The following is a 20168-nucleotide window of genomic DNA, read 5'->3' on the forward strand; positions in this document are numbered from 1 at the left end:
AAAGGGCTAGGTATATACTGCAGGACAAGAGTTATACCTGGAGGAAAGACAATTATGATGCGATTAGACAAAAATTAGGATGCATATGATGGGGAAGAACACTGCAGGGGGTGTGCACATTTGACACAGCTCCTGCGTGTCCTTGATAAGTATGTACTTATCAGGCAGGGAGGAAGTGGGAGCTGTGGTTTACTAAGGAAGTTCAATCTCTTGTCACGAGGAAGAAGAAGGGTCATGTTAGAATGAGATGTGATGCGTCAGTAAGAGCGCTGAAGAGTTATAAGTCAGCCAGGAAAGACCAAACGTGAGAGCTAAGGATAGCCAGGAGGGTACATGAGAAGTTGTTGGCAGATCGGATCAAGGAAAACCCTAAGGCTTTCTATTGGTATATCAGGAATAAAAGACAGACTAGAGTAAGATTAGGGCCAATCAAGGATAGTAGTGGAAAGTTGTGAGTTGAGTTAGAGGAGATAGGGGAAACGTAAATGAATACTTTTTGTCAGTATACACGCTAGAAAAAGACAACGTTGTGGAGGAGACTACTGAGACACAGACTACTAGACTAGACAGGATTGTGGTTCACAAGAAGGAGGTATTAGCAATTCTGGAAAGTGTAAAAATATATACAATCCCTGGGCCGGATAGGAGGCGATTTAGCGGTTTGGATCAGAAATTGGTTAGCTGAAAGATGAAAAAAGGTGGTGGTTGATAGGAAATATTCATACCTGGAGTTCAGTTACTAGTGGTGTACCACAAGGATCTGTTTTGGGTTCACTGTTGATTTGTCATTTTTATAAATGACCTGAATGAGGGCATAGAAGGTTGAGTTAGTAAATTTGCGAATGACACTAAGGTCAGTAGAGTTGTGGATAGTGACGAAGGATGTTACAGGTTACAGAGGGACATAGATAAGCTGCAGAGCTGGGCTGAGAGGTGGCAAATGAAGTTTAATGCGGAAAAGTGTGAGGTGATTCATATTGGGAAGAGTAACAGGAATGCAGAGCACTTGGCTAATGGTAAGATTCTTGGTAGTGTAGATGAGCAGAGAGATCTCGGTGTCTACGTGCATAGATCCCTGACAGTTGCCACCCAGGTTGATCGGGTTGTTAAGAAGGCATATGGTGCATTAGCTTTTATTGGTAGATGGATTGAGTTTCAGAACCATGAGGTGATACTGCAGCTGTACAAAACACTGGTGTGGTGGCACTTGGAGTATTGCATACAGTTCCAGTCACTGCATTACCAGAAGGATGTGGAAGCCTTGGAAAGGGTTCAGAGGATTTACCAGGATGATGCCTGGTATGGAGGGAAGGTCTTATGAGGAAAGGCTGAGAGATTTGAAGAAGGTTGAGAGGTGACTTAATTAAGACTTATAAGAGGGTTAGATAGGGTGGACAGTGAGAGCCCTTTTCCTTGGATGGTGATGGCTAGCACAAGGGGACATAGCTTTAAATTGAGGGCTGAATGACTGAAAGTTTCTGTAACACGTAGTGCAGGACACCATCAGATCAGCCCCAAATTAATGAATGCTGGAGCAGGTTTTAAGGGCTTCATGAAGGATTAGAATCATGAGTTATTTGTGAAGTAAACAACCTTTCACCTTCCCCTTATGTGTTACACACTGGGTGACTGACATTTTCCTGAACCTGGGAATTGCTTGGCACATTGACTGGAACATTGATCTCATCCAGAAAATTTTAGAAGTGGCATTCTCCAGAACATTCTGTAACTGTGTGGGGGCATTGCAAGACAAGACGGAAAGAGACAGAGAGATAGAGAAGGAAGATGCTGCATGCAGTAGCAAGATTGGTGGAGCATGAGCCTTGTTTAGGGACAGATCCTGGAACAGAGTGTGAGGGAACAGAGAGAATACGGTGACACTTATTCTGCAGAGCGGGGATGGTTATTGATGCTTGTCCTCTAGTGCTGGGCTTTTCTTCCGATTGCAGATACTGCACTGAGCTGGATGATGAGCTCAGACAATGCTCAGTGGGTCTGGTGGAGTGGTCTCCTCTGGGAAAAGAATGGTCCTCCTCTTTACTAGCACATGCACCAGGATTGTCATGCTCCTGTTGACAAACCGTGGTACAAATGCCCCATCTGTCATGCCTGGCATAAACCATGCAGGACAGCTCCAAACTGTGCAAGCTCAACCTTGTGCCTATCGGCTTTTTAAAGATGGTACCAACGCCAAGAATTTTGGAATATGCAGGGACATCCAGGTGATGGCGTGCACCTTCAGTCATGATGAATGGGAGAATCGGGCTGTATTCAATGCAAGATTCACCAGGAGGTCGGTTAAGTAGTTAATGCTGTGAGTTCGGTACGAAAGCACCAGAGAGTTAGCTCAACCTCATGCAGATGATCCATCTGTCACCCTCAATGACGCTGAGACAAATTATTGTTAGATTCAGCCAAATATGTTGAAGACTCTGCTAACCCCATTCCTAGTTTCAAAGCTGCAGAATAAATGTTCATTAAAAATGCTCCATCACATAGGTTTCCCCAAAAATCCCATTCACCCATCATGCCTGGAAATACTGACTCATGTTGCAAGATGCTATTCAACTGATTTCATTTCAGCATTCTGTAAACCCTGGATCTCAATCTCTTTCCCTCCGTCTGTATCCCAAACCCTTCCCATTTGTAGGTTGTTAAACTGATTCCCCCAACATCTCTCTCTGGTAGTGATTTTCCCACCCACAACACCCCTTGTCATGGCAAAATAGAGATGTGGAACTGTCAATGGATGGGAGCTGCACATCTTGTCACTTCCAGCATGGTCTGCAAGTTGGCCCACGCTGGGCAGAGGTCTGATATAGTGTTACCGAGCAATGCACTGGGATGGTGTACACAACTCTACATGCTGGGAGGATAACTGTTTCAGGTTTACAGATCAGTTCACTGCTGTTCCCTGCACAGTTCCACATGCTGGACAGACATGTCACCCAGGTTTACAGATCAATACGTTGCAGTAGTCCGCACAGATCCCCATGCTGGATAGATACATTGTCTGTGTTTATAGAAAAATGCAATTTTGAGCTCTGGACAGATTGTCGGGTTTTATTGAGCAGTGATCTAACCTGTTCTTCAACGTGTTTCCGTGTTGAATAGATGTTGCATTGGGTGTAGAGAGTACCAGTAGGCCATATCACTGGGCTATTCATCTAAATGTCCAGGGAATGCTCTGGGGACCTGAGCATATACAATCCTGCAGTGATCTAGCACTATTCTCACATATAACATAGAAAGAATAAGATGACTGAAAGATTTATGGTCCATCCACCACCAACTGGAAGAATTCCACCTGGACCAAGTAAATGTTCCTTTTATTGTGATTTGAAAAGTGTTGTAAGAAATGGTTTAACTGAATCTGTTTATTCAGTGATTGTGATTAATATCAGCCTCCATGGATTCTAATTCTCCCAGGGGAGAGTTTCTATCTTTTATTGATAGCTGGGCTTCGTTCAATGTGTAATCCCATCACATGAGAGGGAGCATCACCTACAGCACTAAGAGGGATCAGCAGCACCTAAGAGAGGGGAAGGAGAGGTCAGAATCTGAGAACATTTGACTGGAATGTTACAATAATGGATCAGAATATGAGAACATTATACTAGAATGTTCCAACGATGGAGCAGAATCTGAGAGCATTCAACTGGAATGTTCCAACAATGCATCAGAATCTGAGAACAAGAGACTGGACTATTCAAACATTGGATCAGAATCTGAGAACATTAGAATGGAATGCTACAACAATGGGTAGGGATTTATCCTTGTATGTTTGGTATCTTTTTACAGCAGATTCATTGCCATTACCATCGCGAGTCTATTATGCACTTCTGATTATTCAATATTTTTATTACCCGATCCTGGCTATCATTGGGGTCCCTGGTAAGTGTCACTATCCAGTTACTATTTCTGTAAACTATATATGACTGTATTATCATTCTTTTAATTTAATTTACACTCATTGTCACTGTTATTGTTCCTGCTGAAACTCTGTTTCTACATATTAACTGTACAAACCACTATTAACAGTAGCAGAGAGATTCTTCATTCACTCGCTCTGTCTTTGCTTGTGGCAGTGTCACTTATGTTGTCCTACCCAGTTTCAGCTGTGAACTAAGATTCATTGCATCTCTGCCCGAAATATTTAGATTTTGGGAGTATGGAGGTCATTGTCTTCTGTTGGGGTTTCAAACTCCATTTCCTTCCACTGCCTCCATGCCGTCCTTGAACAATATTTGATACTGGAACAGTCTAATCATACCTGTCATGATACCTTTGGCCATGTGCTGATTCCTAACTCCATACCTTGAACATTCTTAATTTTAACCAGTGACACCTTCAGAATACAGCGCACTGGCTCATCCCATCAGCTATTCGAATCTTGAGCTATGAAACACAATCTTAATGATGCCAGTAATCTGCTGCTGACGCTGCCAACTTCAAACCTGAAATAAAATCTTGGTTGAGCCTCCACAGCACGCACCTGAACTCACATCAATATCCCATCTGTTCACCATTCCTGTGCTCTCTGAACTACATTGTTTCTGTGCCTGCTAATGCCTTTATTTTAATATTTCAAGCAAGTCATCACTTCTGTTCATGAAGTGTTGCTCAGTCTCTTTGTGTTGATTACTAAATTCCTGCCAGTTGTTCATATTTAACCTAATTTACTTATTTCCCCCCAGCATGTTCCAGGACAACCAATGATTTGTACATGTACCATCAACCCCCAAACCCCAACCCCCACCACACACACAAACATACACACACACACACACACACACACACACACACACACACACACACACACACACACACACACACACACACACACACACACACACACACACACACACACACACACACACACACCACAAAACCCCTTGCCTGTAATCGTGATAAATTTGTGTAAAGACAAATACAAATTGTGGGAGCCCACAGCATGGGCTGCAAACTTCCCTGCGCTGGCAGTGATCTGGTGCAAGTATAGTGCTAATATACTGGCAAAGGTTCGCAATGCTACCCATGGTTGACAGATAGGCCAGTTTACTGAACAATACATAAGCACGGTCTGCAGAGCTCTCCATGCTGGGCTGTCATCTTGTCCTAGTTTATGGTGTCTGGGCTGGTACTGTGTGGCACATTAAGAATTGGATGGAACTATCCATGCCAGCTGATCTATTAATGTCTTTATACAGTGTTCTAATTCTTGTAATTTGTTCCCTCCAAACTTTCAGTCCTCCAGTCAGCCTCTCTCCCCTATCTTTTTCTCCATGTTTCCAAAGCATGTTGCCAGCTAATTAATCAACAGTTTCTATCTTTAATGTGATTCTTTCTGTCCTTGTGTTTGCTTTGGTTTTTAGTTCCCTAATGTATCAAGTGCTGGCAATATGAAGCTCAGAAACAATTAAGTGGTGTGCGTCGGGTTGTTCATTTCCTTGTGTTTCCATGGGATGTTTCATGTTAGACAAGGAGTTTTAGCAGCTTTAAGACATGTTTTTGGAGCTTGGACTGTGTGCGCCTGTGTATGTCCCTCTTAACTGCTCATGCAGAGAGTAACATGAGGAATCCCTTCGAGTATTGTAACAAAGACTAGGCAAATAATTTACAGTTGAGGGGTTTCTGACTGACTCCTGTTATTGAAATGTTAGTGGAGGTGCTGAGGATGGCAGTGGTGCTATGAAGTGCCTCAGACATTCAGGGACACCTGAGGATCTGCTGACCCAACTCTGGATGGAGCATGGAGACTGCAATTACAGCATTTGGGCCTGCAACATGAACAATGAAAGGACCAGAGGCTGCAGAAAGGGGAAACTCTGAAACCACAGAGTGTGTGTGTGGGGAGAGGGATCCATTTTATCCACCCTGGGATTTCCAAGAACTGTTTCCCAAGCTACACTTAACCCAGGAGCAGAGTGTGAGGGGAACCTGATTGAACAAGGAGCTGCTCACAGAGCAGTGTCACCTCCTTCAACACGACCTGCAGCTTAACGCAAGGGGGAGGACAGTGCTGTCAGTGGCCGTTTGGATCACAGTTTTATTCAGCTTCTCTGATCTAGATCTTTCCAGGCAGGGGTGGGTGACACATCCATCATATCCCCTTATGTCAACATCAATGTCATCATTTGGCGATGGACGTGGTGGTGGATGAAATAAATGCTTCTTCCCTCAGCAAGGAGCTACCAGCTGTATCATTGTTTTCTCAGGATAGCGGGATTTACAATGGCATAGATAGATCATGGTTAAATATATAATACAATACAATTCAATTCAGTTCAAATCAGTACAATTCCGATTCTGCTGCTGATATGGTCTACGGCATCACATCACTGTCAGGAATTCTCTATTCCAGAAAGTTTGGACAGTTGGATCATTGAAAGTATTTGAAGAAGATTCTTGACTTGGAAATGAATTGAAGGCGACAAATAATTGGTTATGGAAGACGGGTGAGAGTCAAAGTCTTAGAGTCAAAACGTGTGGAAACAGATCCTTCACCCCATGCCAAACAAATTTCTTAAAATGAACTAGTCCCATATGCCCACATTTAATCCATATCCCTCTAACCTCTTCCGATTCATGTACTTGTCCAAATGTCTTTAAAATTTGTAATTGTACTCACTTCTACTATTTCCTTTGACAGTTTGTTCCATTTACACAACACACTCTGTGTGAAAGAGCAGCCCCTCAAGTCATTTAGAAATCTTTCCCCTCTCACCTTAATCCCCTGGACCCTCGTGTTGGACTCATGTAGCCTGGGGAAAAGAGCTTGGCTATCCATCTCATCCATGTCCATCATGATTTTATAAACCTCTATAAAGTCACCCATTAGCCCATATTGCAACAGGGAAAGATGTCCTGACCTAAGTCAAGACCTTAAGTTTCGTTCATTAACATCAAGGGACAAAAAGTTGAACCCCTTTGATAGTTAAATGAAAACACCAACCCTTGTCTGCTATGGTGATCGGAGACATTCCTTACAATAACTGGACCCGAAAACCCAGAAACACCCCCTTATAATCTGTTGAAAATGTGGTTAAATGAAAGGAATCCTTGGTACTCACTGTACAAGTACAAGTACAAGTGGGTTTCCTCTGGGTGCTCCGGTTTCCTCCCACAGTCCAAATATGTGCAGGTTAGGTGAATTGGCCATGTTGAATTGCCCGTAGTGTTAGGTAAGGGGTAGATGTAGGGGTATGGGTGGGTTGCGCTTCAGTGGGGCGGTGTGTACTTGTTGGGCCGAAGGGCCTGTTTCCACACTGTGTAAGTAATTTAATCTAATCTAATCTAATCTAAAAAAGTAACAAGTAACAATGTATTTATTTAACCTTAACAGTGAACAAATTAACAGGTTTCCGAATAAACCGACCAATTCCTCCTAACTACTAACTAATCCCTTACAGAACTAAATTCTCCTGGTATCCTGCTTCAATAAATACAAGTCAGACTTATATAAATCCATGCAATAAGAAAACAAATTAAAACTTAGTTTCTAAAAGACCACACATAACCTATCTTCTTCCCCATCTCTTATGAACGCCTCTCTCTGCCGAATTCAGGTGTCAGGGATAATATCTAAGTTTGCTTTGTGCCTTTGTGAACAGATGGTGTTTTTTATTCCCCTAGAGCATGGAGATTTCTGTGAGAACTAGACATTTTTCCTTAGATGGCGGGTGTGCTCTCTCTGCAGATGGCAGTTAGCTCTCTCCCAATTTTCAAATGCCCATCTCCTTTTTATCCTTAATGATCTATTCTCAATAGTTAGCACTGCTGCCTCACAGTGTCAGGGACCCTGGTTCAATTCTAGCCTCGGGCGACTGTCTGTGTGGAGTTTGCACACTCTTCCCGAGTCTGTGTGGGTTTCCTTCAGGTGCTCCGGTTTCCAGCCACAGTCCTCACTCTCTCGGCGGAGCAGGTAACGGCTATCTGATGGTGTTTTTTTTAAGTCGCGGTATAGTCCAGTTATTGATTTTTTAACGGCTAAAATTTAAATTTTTTTTAAGCGCCTAGCGGACCCGGAAGCTGGTGTCGCGCTAGCTTACCTGGGAAGGTTTTTTTCTTATAAAAGCGTGCAGGCGAGGAACCTGAGGCGCTACAGGGGTGGAGCCTCCCACCCGTCCTCCTCCTCTAACCTAATAATACGACCCGTTGTGATTAGCAGGTAAGTGCTGCATTTTGCTTGTTTGTTTCTTTAGATCTAGTTTTTAAAGTTTACCTTTTAGAGGGATGGCAGCGAAGGCAGTGCAATGTTCCTCTTGCAACATGTATGAGGTGAGGGAAGCCATTATCGTCCCTCCTGATTACACTTGCAAGAAGTGCACCCATCTCCAAGACCGTTTTAGGGAACTGGAGCTGGAGTTGGATGAACTGCGGATCATTCGGGAGGCAGAGGTGGTCATAGATCAGAGCTATAGGGAAGTAGTTACTCCAAAAGTTATAGAGAGATGGGTGACAGTGAGGGGGAGTAGGAGGAAGCAGCCAGTGCAGGGACCCCCTGCGGTCATTCCCCTCAAGAACAAGTATACCGTTTTGGATACTTGTGGGGGGGATGACTTACCAGGGGTAAGCAACGAGGTTCAGGCCTCTGGCACGGAACCTGTCCCCGTTGCTCAGAAGGGAAGGGCGGAGAAAGGTAGAGCGATAGTTATTGGGGACTCAATAGTGAGGGGCACAGATAGGCGGTTTTGCGAGGGCGACAGAGACTCACGATTGGTATGTTGCCTCCCAGGTGCAAGGGTACGTGATGTCTCTGATCGTGTTTTCCGGGTCCTTAAGGGGGAGGGGGAGCAGCCCCAGATCGTGGTCCACATTGGCACCAACGACATAGGTAGGAAGAGGGGTGAGGATGTTAGACAGGCTTTCAGGGAGCTAGGTTGGAAGCTCAGAGCTAGAACGAACAGAGTTGTTGTCTCTGGTTTGTTACCCGTGCCACGTGATAGAGAGTCGAGGAATAGGGAGAGAGAAGAGTTAAATGCGTGGCTACAGGGATGGTGCAGGAGGGAGGGATTCTGTTTCTGGACAACTGGGGTTCTTTCTGGGGAAGGTGGGACCTCTATAAACAGGATGGTCTACACCTGAACCTGAGGGGCACCAGTATCCTTGGGGGGAGGTTTGCTAGTGCTCTTTGGGAGGGTTTAAACTAACTCTGCAGGGGCATGGGAACCTGGACTGTAGCTTTAGGGTGCAGGACCTGGAGTATAGGGAGGTTAGGAACAAGGCATCGATCTCGAAGGAGGGTGCCTGGAAACAGGAAGGTGGCTTGAAGTGTGTATACTTCAATGCCAGAAGTATAAGAAATAAGGTAGGTGAGCTTGCAGCATGGGTTGGTACCTGGGACTTTGATGTTGTGGCCATTACAGAGACGTGGGTAGAACAGGGACAGGAATGGCTGTTGCAGGTTCCAGGGTTTAAATGTTTTAGTAGGGTCAGAGATGGGGGTAAAAGAGGGGGAGGTGTGGCATTGCTTGTCAAGGATAGTATTACAGCAGTAGAAAGGGTGATGGAGGAAGACTTGCCATCTGAGGTAGTTTGGGCGGAGGTTAGAAATAGGAAAGGTGAGGTCACCCTGTTAGGAGTTTTCTACAGGCCTCCTAATAGTCCGAGAGAAGTAGAGGAAAGTGTTGCGAGGATGATTCAGGAGAAGAGTGAAAGTAGCAGGGTGGTTGTTATAGGGGACTTTAACTTCCCAGATATTGACTGGGAAAGCTATAGCTCGAGTTCGTTAGATGTTTGTCCAATGTGTGCAGGAGGGTTTCCTGACACAATATGTAGACAGGCCAACAAGAGGTGAGGCTATACTGGATTTGGTTCTAGGTAATGAACCAGGCCAGGTGTTAGACTTGGAGGTAGGTGAGCACTTCGGGGGCAGTGATCACAACTCGGTGACTTTTACTCTAGTGATGGAGAGGGATAAGTGTGCTCTGCAGGGCAACAGTTATAGCTGGGGGCAGGGAAATTATGATGCGGTGAGGCATGACTTAGGATGCGTGGATTGGAAAAATAGGCTTCAAGGGAAGAGCACAAATGATATGTGGAGATTGTTCAAGGAACAGCTAATGGGTGTCCTTGATAAGTATGTACCAGTCAGGCAGGGAGTAAAGGGTCTTGTGAGGGAGCCGTGGTTTAATAAGGAATTGGAATCCCTTGTGAAAGGGAAGAGGGCGGCCTATGTAAAGATGAGGCGTGAAGGTTCATTTGGGGCGATTGAGAGTTATAAGGTAGCCAGGAAGGATCTAAAGAGAGAGCTAAGAGCAGCGAGAAGGGGACATGAAAAGTCCTTAGTTGGTAGGATTAGGGAAAACCCAAAGGCTTTCTATAGGTATGTCAGGAATAAAAGGATGACTAGGGTAGGTATCGATCAAGTCAAGGATAGTAGTGGGAAGTTGTGTGTGGAGGCGGAGGAGATTGGTGAGACACTAAATCAATACTTTTCGTCAGTATTCACTCAGGAACAGGACACTGTTGCTGATGTGAATATTGAGTCACAAGTGATTAGAATGGATGGCCTTGAGGTATGTAGGGAAGAGGTCTAGGGAATACTGGAAAGGATGAAAATAGATACGTCCCCTGGGCCTGATGGCATTTATCCTAGGATCCTCTGGGAAGCTAGGGAGGAGATAGCGGAGCCATTGGCCTTGATTTTTATGTCGTCGTTGTCTACGGGAATAGTGCCAGAAGACTGGAGGATAGCGAATGTGGACCCCTTGTTCAAGAAGGGGAGCAGGGATAGCCCGAGTAACTATAGGCCAGTGAGTCTCACTTCTGTTGTGGGCAAAGTCTTAGAGAGAATTGTAAGGGATAGGATTTATGAACATCTGGATAGGAATAATGTGATCAAGGATAGTCAGCATGGTTTTGGGAAGGGCAGGTTGTGCCTCACAAACCTTATTGAATTCTTTGAGAAGGTGACCAAGGAAGTGGACGAGGGCAAAGCAGTAGATGTGGTGCATATGGATTTTAGCAAGGCGTTCGATAAGGTACCCCATGGCAGGCTAATGCAAAAACTACGGAGGTATGGCATTGAGGGTGCATTAGAGGTTTGGATTAGGAATTGGCTGGCTGGAAGGAGACAGAGGGTAGTAGTTGATGGTATAGGTTCATCTTGGAGCGCAGTTACTAGCGGTGTTCCACAAGGATCTGTTTTGGGACCATTGCTGTTTGTCATTTTTATAAATGACCTGGAGGAGGGGCTTGAAGGCTGGGTGAGCAAGTTTGCGGATGACACGAAAGTCGGTGGAGTTGTGGACAGCGAAGAAGGATGTGGCAGGTTACAGCGGGATATAGATAAGTTGCAGAGCTGGGCAGAAAGGTGGCAATGGAATTCAATGTAGCGAAGTGTGAAGTCATTCACTTTGGTAGGAGTAACAAGAAGATGGATTACTGGGCTAATGGTAGACTACTTGGTAGTGTGGATGAGCAGAGGGATCTTGGTGTCCATGTACACAGATCTTTGAAAGTTGCCACCCAGGTAAATAGTGCTGTGAAGAAGGCATATGATGTACTGGGCTTTATTGGTAGAGGAATTGAGTTCTGGAGTCCTGAGGTCATGTTGCAGTTGTATAAGACTCTGGTGCGGCCTCATCTGGAGTATTGTGTGCAGTTTTGGTCGCCATACTATAGGAAGGATGTGGAGGCATTGGAACGAGTGCAGAGGAGGTTTACCAGGATGTTGCCTGGCATGGTAGGAAGATCGTATGAGGAAAGGCTGAGGCACTTGGGGCTTTTCTCATTGGAGAAAAGAAGGTTTAGGGGAGATTTGATAGAGGTGTACAAGATGATTAGGGGTTTAGATAGGGTTGACAGTGAGAACCTTTTTCCGCTAATGAAGTCAGCTGTTACTAGGGGACACAGCTTTAAATTAAGGGGTGGTAGGTATAGGACAGATGTTAGGGGTAGATCTTTTACTCAGCGGGTTGTGAGTTCATGGAATGCCCTGCCAGTAGCAGTGGTGGACTCTCCCTCTTTATGGTCATTTAAGCGGACATTGGACAAGCATATGGAGGTTATTGGGCTAGTGTAGGTTAGGTAGGCTTTGGTCGGCACAACATCGAGGGCCGAAGGGCCTGTACTGCGCTGTATTTTTCTATGTTCTATGTTCTATGTGCAGGTTAGGTGAATTGGCCATGCTAAATTTCCCATAGTGTTAGGTGCATTAGTCAGAGGGAAATGGGTCTGAGTACATTACTCTTTAGACGATCGGTATGGACTTGGTGGGCCAAATGGTCTGTCTCTACACTGTAGGGAATCTAAACTAATCTAATCAATCCAATCTAATCAGATTGGTTCCAGGTAGTCAAAACCATCAGGTTTAAATGTGACAAAATATACAGTACCTCACAGCTTGGTTTAAATTAATTAGCTGAAACAAGCTAGTTGCCAAAACAACAAAACAAGCCAAAGGTTTTCCAATCACACAGCCAATTGATACATTTCCAGCTTAGAACTGGCTGCATATCTGCAACTGCTGGCAGACGCATAATTATTTTACACATCTCCAAGCTTTGAAAATCACAATATCTTTTAAGGGAACCACACACTCTTCCCACATGTCATTTCTTTTTATGAACAAATCATATCTTCCTGCTTTACACTTCATGAGTACTCTACGCAATTTAGTGACAATTTTCAATATTTTTGCATCATTTCCAGTTTAATAACATCCTTCCCAAAGTGGGGCAACCAAAATTGCATACAGTAGTACAAATGTCACATTAACGTTGTCTTGTATAACCATAACATGATGACTCAATGCCACTACTCAATGCTCTGGCCGATAAAGAGAAGCATGCCAAATATCTTCTTCACTTCCCTGTCTACTTGCCACTCTACTTTCAGGGAACTATGGACCTGTAATCCTGGATCTCACTATTCGACAACAATCTCCAGTTCCCCATCAATAACGGTGTAAATTCTGTCCTGAATTGCCTAACAAAATGCAACACCTCACATTTATCTGCATTAAACTCCATCTGCCATTCCTTGGCCCAATGGCACAGTTGGTCAAGATCTCTTTGTACTCTCTGATAACCCTCTTCACTGTCAGTTATTTAACTAATTTTGGTGTCATCTGACTATCCATATTTTCCATATTCTCATCCAAATCAGTGATTTGAATAGCAAGAAACAGTGGCCCGAACACTGGTCCTTGTGGCATACCACTGGTCACAGGCCTCCAGTTGGAACAACTACCCTCTCCCATCACCCTCTGTCTCACACCATCAAGGCAATTTTGTATCCAATTGATTAGATCTTCCTGATCCCACGTGATCGACCCTCACTAACAAAACCTTTTTAAAGGCCTGCTAAAGTCCATGAAGAGTGGTGGATTCCACACCATTCCACACACTGTCCTAATGACTTGCTGCAGATTCAGACTAATGTTACGTGAACACTGTGTCAGGACACCTAAATCCCTTCTGAACCAGAGTTCTGCAATCTCTTTCCATGTTACTTTATCATTCTGTCAAAGTAAAACTTTGCAGATCCCACATTATACTGTTTCTGATGGTGGTTTGCTCACTAACCTTCCCTGAATTTATCCCATTGACAACTTAGTGAATGACTATCTTGGTGGATGAGCTAAATGTGCTCCAATCAATTCGGTCCCTTCTTCCAAAGCATTGACATAGACTTTAGTCATTGATAACATTACATTGATCCTAGAGGCGCTCCACTGATTACAGCTTTACAACCCATAAATAAATGTCAAACTCTACTCTGTATTTCCTGTTAGCTAATCAGGGCTCCCTTGTTTCTGTGCAGCAATTTAAAATATTTGGAGGGTCTCGTCCTATGCTGTATAATTATACAAAATGCAGAATGACTTAATTCTATTCCTATTTTATTCGTTAGATGCGCAAAATGGTCTCCTCACATCTCATTGTATTGATGCTGAGGGGCTGAATTGGGTCTTCCTCTACTCCTGTGATAACACTGAGAGGTTGAGCGAGAGAACAACACATGGGTTGCGAGCATCAGTTGGCCATTTGGCCCTCAAACCTTCTGCACCAAACAGAATGATCATTGTTGATTTGATTGTGGTTTTCCTCTTTGTTCTAAATAATCATTGAGTCCATTTGTCATCAAAGATCAATCGAGGTCAGCCTTGAATATCTTTAGGAACCCAGTCATCACTATTCAGTGGGCATGCAGACACTACAGATAGCACATCCTGAAGGAGAAAGGGACATCCTTTTCTCAGTGCGAGAACCCTTTACTTTTAAAGTACGTTAAACTGACACTAAATCCACGTCTCATCTGAGACACAAGTACATGCCAATTAGGAAGAGATATAGACCATTCAGCCCCTCAAACCTATCCCATGTTACCATTGTTCCTCCAATGAAAGTTTCGGCAAACTTACACTACACTTGATTCCCAGACATATTTCAAGATACCTTAGCACCATAAGAACGTAAAGCAATTCGATCAGAATTTGGCTATCAGGACCACCAAATCTGCTCTACTGTTCAATCATGGCTGATGTTTCTCAATATCATTCTCCTGCCTTCTCCCCCTAACATTTGATCCCCTTACAAATCAACAACTTCTGAAACTCTGTCCTAAAGATACTACTGTCTCTGTGTACTGGCTGTATATATGTGAGTGCTGGTGTCCATGTGTTTATGGCTGCGTGTGTGTGTACCTATGTCGGTCTGGGTATTTGTTTGTGTGGCTCTGTGTGTATGCATTTATGGTTGTATGTGTGTCTGTAACTGTGTTTGCTTTGTGTTTCCCTGTATATGTCTCTGTGTGCCTCTGTGTGCATGTGCATTTATCTCTCTGCGTGTTATATGTTTTAGTGCACCAATGTGTGGATCTCTGTTCCTGCATCACCGTGCAGTTAGGTATCTGTTGTTTTGGACTGAATCCATTGAAATGGGGATCAATTTGTCTGTCCATTTTGCATTTGAAGTAATGCAATGCAACACTTTGCTGGCCACCCAACATCACTGGAAAAGCAGCAAAATTTACTTATATCAAAGTCAGAAGTGACAACCTCTTCACTTGATGAAGGATCAGAACTCTGAAAGCTTGTGAATTCAAATAAACCTATTGGAATATAATTCGGTGTCCTGTGACTTCTGAATTTGCCCACCTCGGTCCGCTTCAGGTTTGTTTTATAAGAAGACATCAAAGACCATGAATGTCTCACATTTCACAGATGTTTCATTATTCAAAGAATGGCTTTGGATACTTAGAGCAGTTTTCTCTGATTTCTTGTAATGTTGTCCCTGATATATTTGCAGAATGACATGAACATGTCCATTGCTCATCTGCATACCGCCACTGAGTTTGTTTCAGATATTTTGAATCCATTCTTAGTATGATTTGGAAGAGTACATAAAAAATTCTAACTCAGAGAAAGTACAACTAAATTCATCACAAACTCTTCCAAAATGCTTCACCAGAAAACTAGCTCAGCCTCATTCAGATGATCCCTCTGTCACATTCAATGAAAATACCACTGAGACAAATTATTGTTAGATTCAGTTCAATGAATCGAACATTGTACCGATCCTACTCCCAATTACAAAGCTGTAGAACAAATGCTCATTCAAAAAAACTCCATTACCTGAACTCATCTTATTTACTCATCATTCTTGGAAATACCAGCCCATGTTGCAGGATGCTATTGAAATGTCTTAATTTCAGCATTCTGAAATCTATGAATGCATTCTTCCAAGACATTGTTTCTCAAACTCCATCTCTATTTTCCCAGACCCTCCTACTTGTTAGTATTAATTCCCCCAACATCTCCCTTTGGCAGTGATTATCACACCCACAGCACCCTTGTCATGTCACAATGAAGATATGAAGGTTTAAATGGATGGGAGCTGCACATCCTGTCACTTACGGAATGGTCTGCACATTTCCCCACGGTGGGTAGCGGTCTAACACAGTGTTAGCAAACAATGCACTGGGGTGGTGGACATAGCACTACATCCTGGACAAATACTGAGTCCATATTTTTAGATCGATACACAATATTCCACTCTAGACAGATTGCGCAGTGTACTAACCTGGTCTGCACAGTGCTCCATGCTGAACAGATACTGCAACTGGGTTTGTGATATTGGACTGGTTCTGTGAGGTGAATTGAGAACGTGATATAACTGACCATTTCAATTGATTTGGCAATGCCTTTATTTTATGTTCTCATTTTTGGTGATTGGATCTTCAAACTCTCACTCCATGAATGCAGCTTGTGACCATGCACAGTGCATCAAGTTGGTGAATGCCCACTGTCTTGGCAGCAGCCACACCCTTCAGAAGCACTCAGCCATTACGATTGTCTCCAGGTCTCCACGAGAAAGAAAGAATTACATCACAGATAAACACCTTCCCCTTGATACACAATTCAAATACCCTCCCCCTCACCACTCCCCACTGCCAACCAACCACACCAAAATACGCAATATGTACTGAGAGCAATGGGACCACTGAGAACATCGGTGAGCAGACCATCAGGGAGATGGAGCAATACTTCCGATGTCCGAACGGGTCAGTGAACCCTCCAATACACACTGTGTCACTAAGTCCTGTAATCTCTCTCCATTTATATAAAACACAGGCTTTTATTCTTCCTGAAAAATTCACGGGATGAGTTACCCACATTATATTCCGTCTGATAAACTGTTGTCCATTGCTTATCAATTGATAGATTCTCTAAATCCTCTTGATAACTTCATTTCCTGCCTATCTTAGCACTATTGACAAATTTAGTTCGAGTACATTTGTTCCATTCATCTCCATCATGAATTTTACAAGTAGTTGAGGACCCAGCACCTGTCACTGCAGTCGTTATTTTCTGTTAAACTGATAAAGGCTAATTTATCCCTAATGTATTCCTGCTTCCGGCTCAATAGCAAGTGCTCTCCATGTAGCAGCTTTGAAAGGCTGAATGTTCCCTTCTATTTCCTGTGTAACAGACATGAGAGCTTAAAAGATCTGCTCCAAATGCTGAGTAACTGCTCGAATGGCTAAATGGCCTCATACTGTTCCTGTTTTAAAATTCTTGATGAGCTGAACAGTTTGCTCCAATACAGGTGCAGTTTCAAATGGTGCTGAACATTCTGGAATCATCAGTGAACAGCCCCGTTTTGACTTTATGATGGAGGGAAGGCTAGTGATGCAGCAGCTTCTGATAGTTGCAGCATCAATAGCCTCATGGATTCCCAGTTTCCATTTGCTCTGTCCTTTAGAAATATGTTCTACTTCACTGGAGGTAGTCCCACTTAATGCAGGGGATGGTATCTTCAATATGAGGCTGAGACTTTATCTCCACCAGGACTGTGTGCTGGGTACTCCTACAGATACTGTTCGGGACAGATATATTTGTGACAAGTAGTTTGGTGAGAACGTTGTCCTCTTGTTGGTTCACTCATCACTTCCCACAATCTGGCTTCTGTGTATTTGATGTCTCACCCTGCTCAGTCAGTGATGAACCTGTGGAGACCCACTTGGTGATGGACATTGAAGTATCACACCCAGAGTATGTTCTGTGTCCTCATCACCCTCAGAGCTTCCTCTGATTTGTTTTCAACATCAAGGGGAATTGAGCTATCACTGGGAGGTGGTGTGAAGGGCAGTAATGTTTATCATCAGGTGATTTCCTTGTCAATATTTCTTGGTTTCCAGGGTACCTCCTTTCCTGACTGTATTCCCCGGTGGGTCTGTCCTGCCGGTGGGACAGGATATACCCAGGGATTGTGATGGGGCTTCCTGAAACATCATCCATCAGGTCTGCCTATGTGAGTGTAATAATGTCAGACTGTTTCCTGACCAGTCACAATACGGATTAACAGTAACAATGGAGTAGGGAATAATGGTTCGAAAAGCTGAATGAAAGGCAGTCTATCTGAATGGGTGTTATATTCTCAAAAAAGATTGAGGAACTCACTGCATACTTTGAGGGAAATGGATACCATTAAATGGCATTAGAAAACATCTACTGGGTGACCGATACTGCGAACTGAATATCCAGGACATTTCATGTTTAGGAATGTTAGGCAAAACTGAAAAGTATATGGGGGAGATCTCTAAATATCTCTAATCATCTGTATGATCGTAAAAGTGGACCTTATATCAAATGATGAAGGTATTGCCTTGTTCATTTTGTTTGTAGGGTGCTGGGTGAGTCAAGTTTAGGGAGAGATTTTCACCATGAGGCTGAGTGGGTCTCACCAAGCTTAATGAACAGAAGGGCCTTTGTAATGTTGTTCTTAATGATCACATTCTATAATCAACATTTTCCAAACACTCTTCAACTGGTATTATTTGTGCACAGCCGGCTATCAGTTAATTGAACAAAAGATAAGGTCTCAAGGGAAGAAGTCCTGTACCAGGGAGAAGGAGATAATGTTTCAAACTCCCCTCAGAGAATTAAAGGTGTAATACGTTTTCCCTGCGTTTACATTTCTTCATGACAGAGAACGGGCCACAGTTTAACGAAAAGACAGAAATTTCCAACCTCCGTTCGTCTTCAAGGAACTGAGCGAGATTCCTTCAGCACGCAACGCTCTTACCTTACATATTGGGAACTGTAAAGTGACATGTGTCTGCTCTCTAGTGATGGAGTGTGTGGGAATGTTCAGGAAACCATGTTCTTATGGATGTGTGTCTGTGTTTGGGCAGGGAATATTTCTTGTATTTTATGTCACATTTTTGTAAGTAATTCAGAATTTAACAATTATTTCAATAAATCTCTGAATACGGTGACTCACTTGGGTCCTGAATCAAACTGGTAAATTTGCCTCCAGGCTGATGTTTAATTTGTTCGTTTTCCTTCTTCACAGTTAATGTTGCGACAATTTTCATTCTGCTTTATAAAGATTGTGGATTGTCTCCGTGTGTCAAATGTTACCTGGGAGCCATGGCAGTGGCTGACCTACTGGTCATCATCCTCGATCTGATATTGAGAGACATTCCCATTGTTTATCAAGAACAGTTTTATTTCCTGCAGTTCATCCCCCTGTGTAATATCCACGCCGTCCTGCTTTATGCAGCCACTGACTGTTCTGTCTGGTTCACCGTCACTTTCACCTTTGATCGATTTGTGGCCATTTGTTGCCAGAAGCTGAAAAGTAAATATTGCAGTGAGAAAACAACAGCTGTGGTTCTGGGAACAGTGACTGTGCTGAGCTGTTTAAAGAACATTTTCTGGTATTTTATGCTCACACCTTGGTACCAGCTCGGGTATGACCCCTGGTTTTGTATTGGAACGGACGGCGTTTATTACTCTCATGTCTGGGTCTCAATCGAGTTCCTCCACTACATTCTAAACCCGGCTCTCCCATTTCTCCTGATTGTGCTGCTCAATGTTTTCACTGTCAGACGCATTTTAGTGACCAGCAGAGCCCGCAGGAGACTCCGGGCTCACACCAATCGGGATGTTCAGTGTGACACAGAAATGAGAAATCGAAAAAAATCCATAATTTTACTGTTTGTGATCTCAGCCAATTTCATCGTGTTATGGTCAACGCTAATGGTGTATTTTACCTGGTATCGGATGGCCTGGATTGGGTATCAATTTGTGTATCTACATTATTTTGTGATGGAATTGGGCTTCATGCTGCAGCTCCTCAGTTGCTGCACAAACACTGCAATTTATGCTGTGACCCAGACTAAGTTCAGACAGCAGCTGAAGAATGTGCTGAAATACCCCTTTACCCGAATTCATCAATCAATCAAATTCATTTATTAATCAATCCTTCCAGGATTTTCTCATTTCAGTTCGATGTTTCAGCAATGAAGCACCATGTTGCTATGGTAACAGATCGAGGGTAGTGCTAGTTTATTCAAACTTACCGTACAAGGGGTTACAGGGAGATTTTTCAATGGTTCTCTTAACTCAGAGGACAGTGAGAATAGACATTATTCCACTGACTGTATCTATAACTTCAATTTGTAAATAATAAACATTTATATTAAACAGTCCTAAGCAGCAGAGTGAACTACATTGTTGTGTGTCTTTGCATTGAAGAAGTTGAGCTGCAGAAAAACAAACTCGGCCCCCAAAACCTGGTCCTTAACGGGGGAAGGAATTGGGGCTGAGCTCAACAGTTGGTTTTCAGATGCTCTGTTCTTACTTTCAGCTCTGGGTGACCAATTCTGACCTGACTTCAGTAGAATTCATCTCTCTTCCTTGTTCCCTTTCC

At 43.4% G+C, this 20168-nt stretch overlaps 1 protein-coding gene across 1 annotated transcript; it reads left to right on the forward strand.

The window, feature by feature from the left end:
- The first annotated feature begins 3743 nt into the window (after positions 1–3743).
- LOC140454346 (probable G-protein coupled receptor 139) lies at positions 3744–19833 on the forward strand. The gene is made up of 2 exons (XM_072549053.1): positions 3744–3762; positions 18807–19833. The coding sequence occupies exons 1-2, from the start codon at positions 3759–3761 to the stop codon at positions 19712–19714; spliced, it is 912 nt and encodes a 303-aa protein (XP_072405154.1). The 5' UTR covers positions 3744–3758; the 3' UTR covers positions 19715–19833.
- Positions 19834–20168: the final 335 nt, after the last annotated feature.

Source organism: Chiloscyllium punctatum, chromosome 29 (genome assembly GCF_047496795.1).
Source record: "Chiloscyllium punctatum isolate Juve2018m chromosome 29, sChiPun1.3, whole genome shotgun sequence".
NCBI classification, from domain to species: Eukaryota; Metazoa; Chordata; class Chondrichthyes; order Orectolobiformes; family Hemiscylliidae; genus Chiloscyllium; species Chiloscyllium punctatum.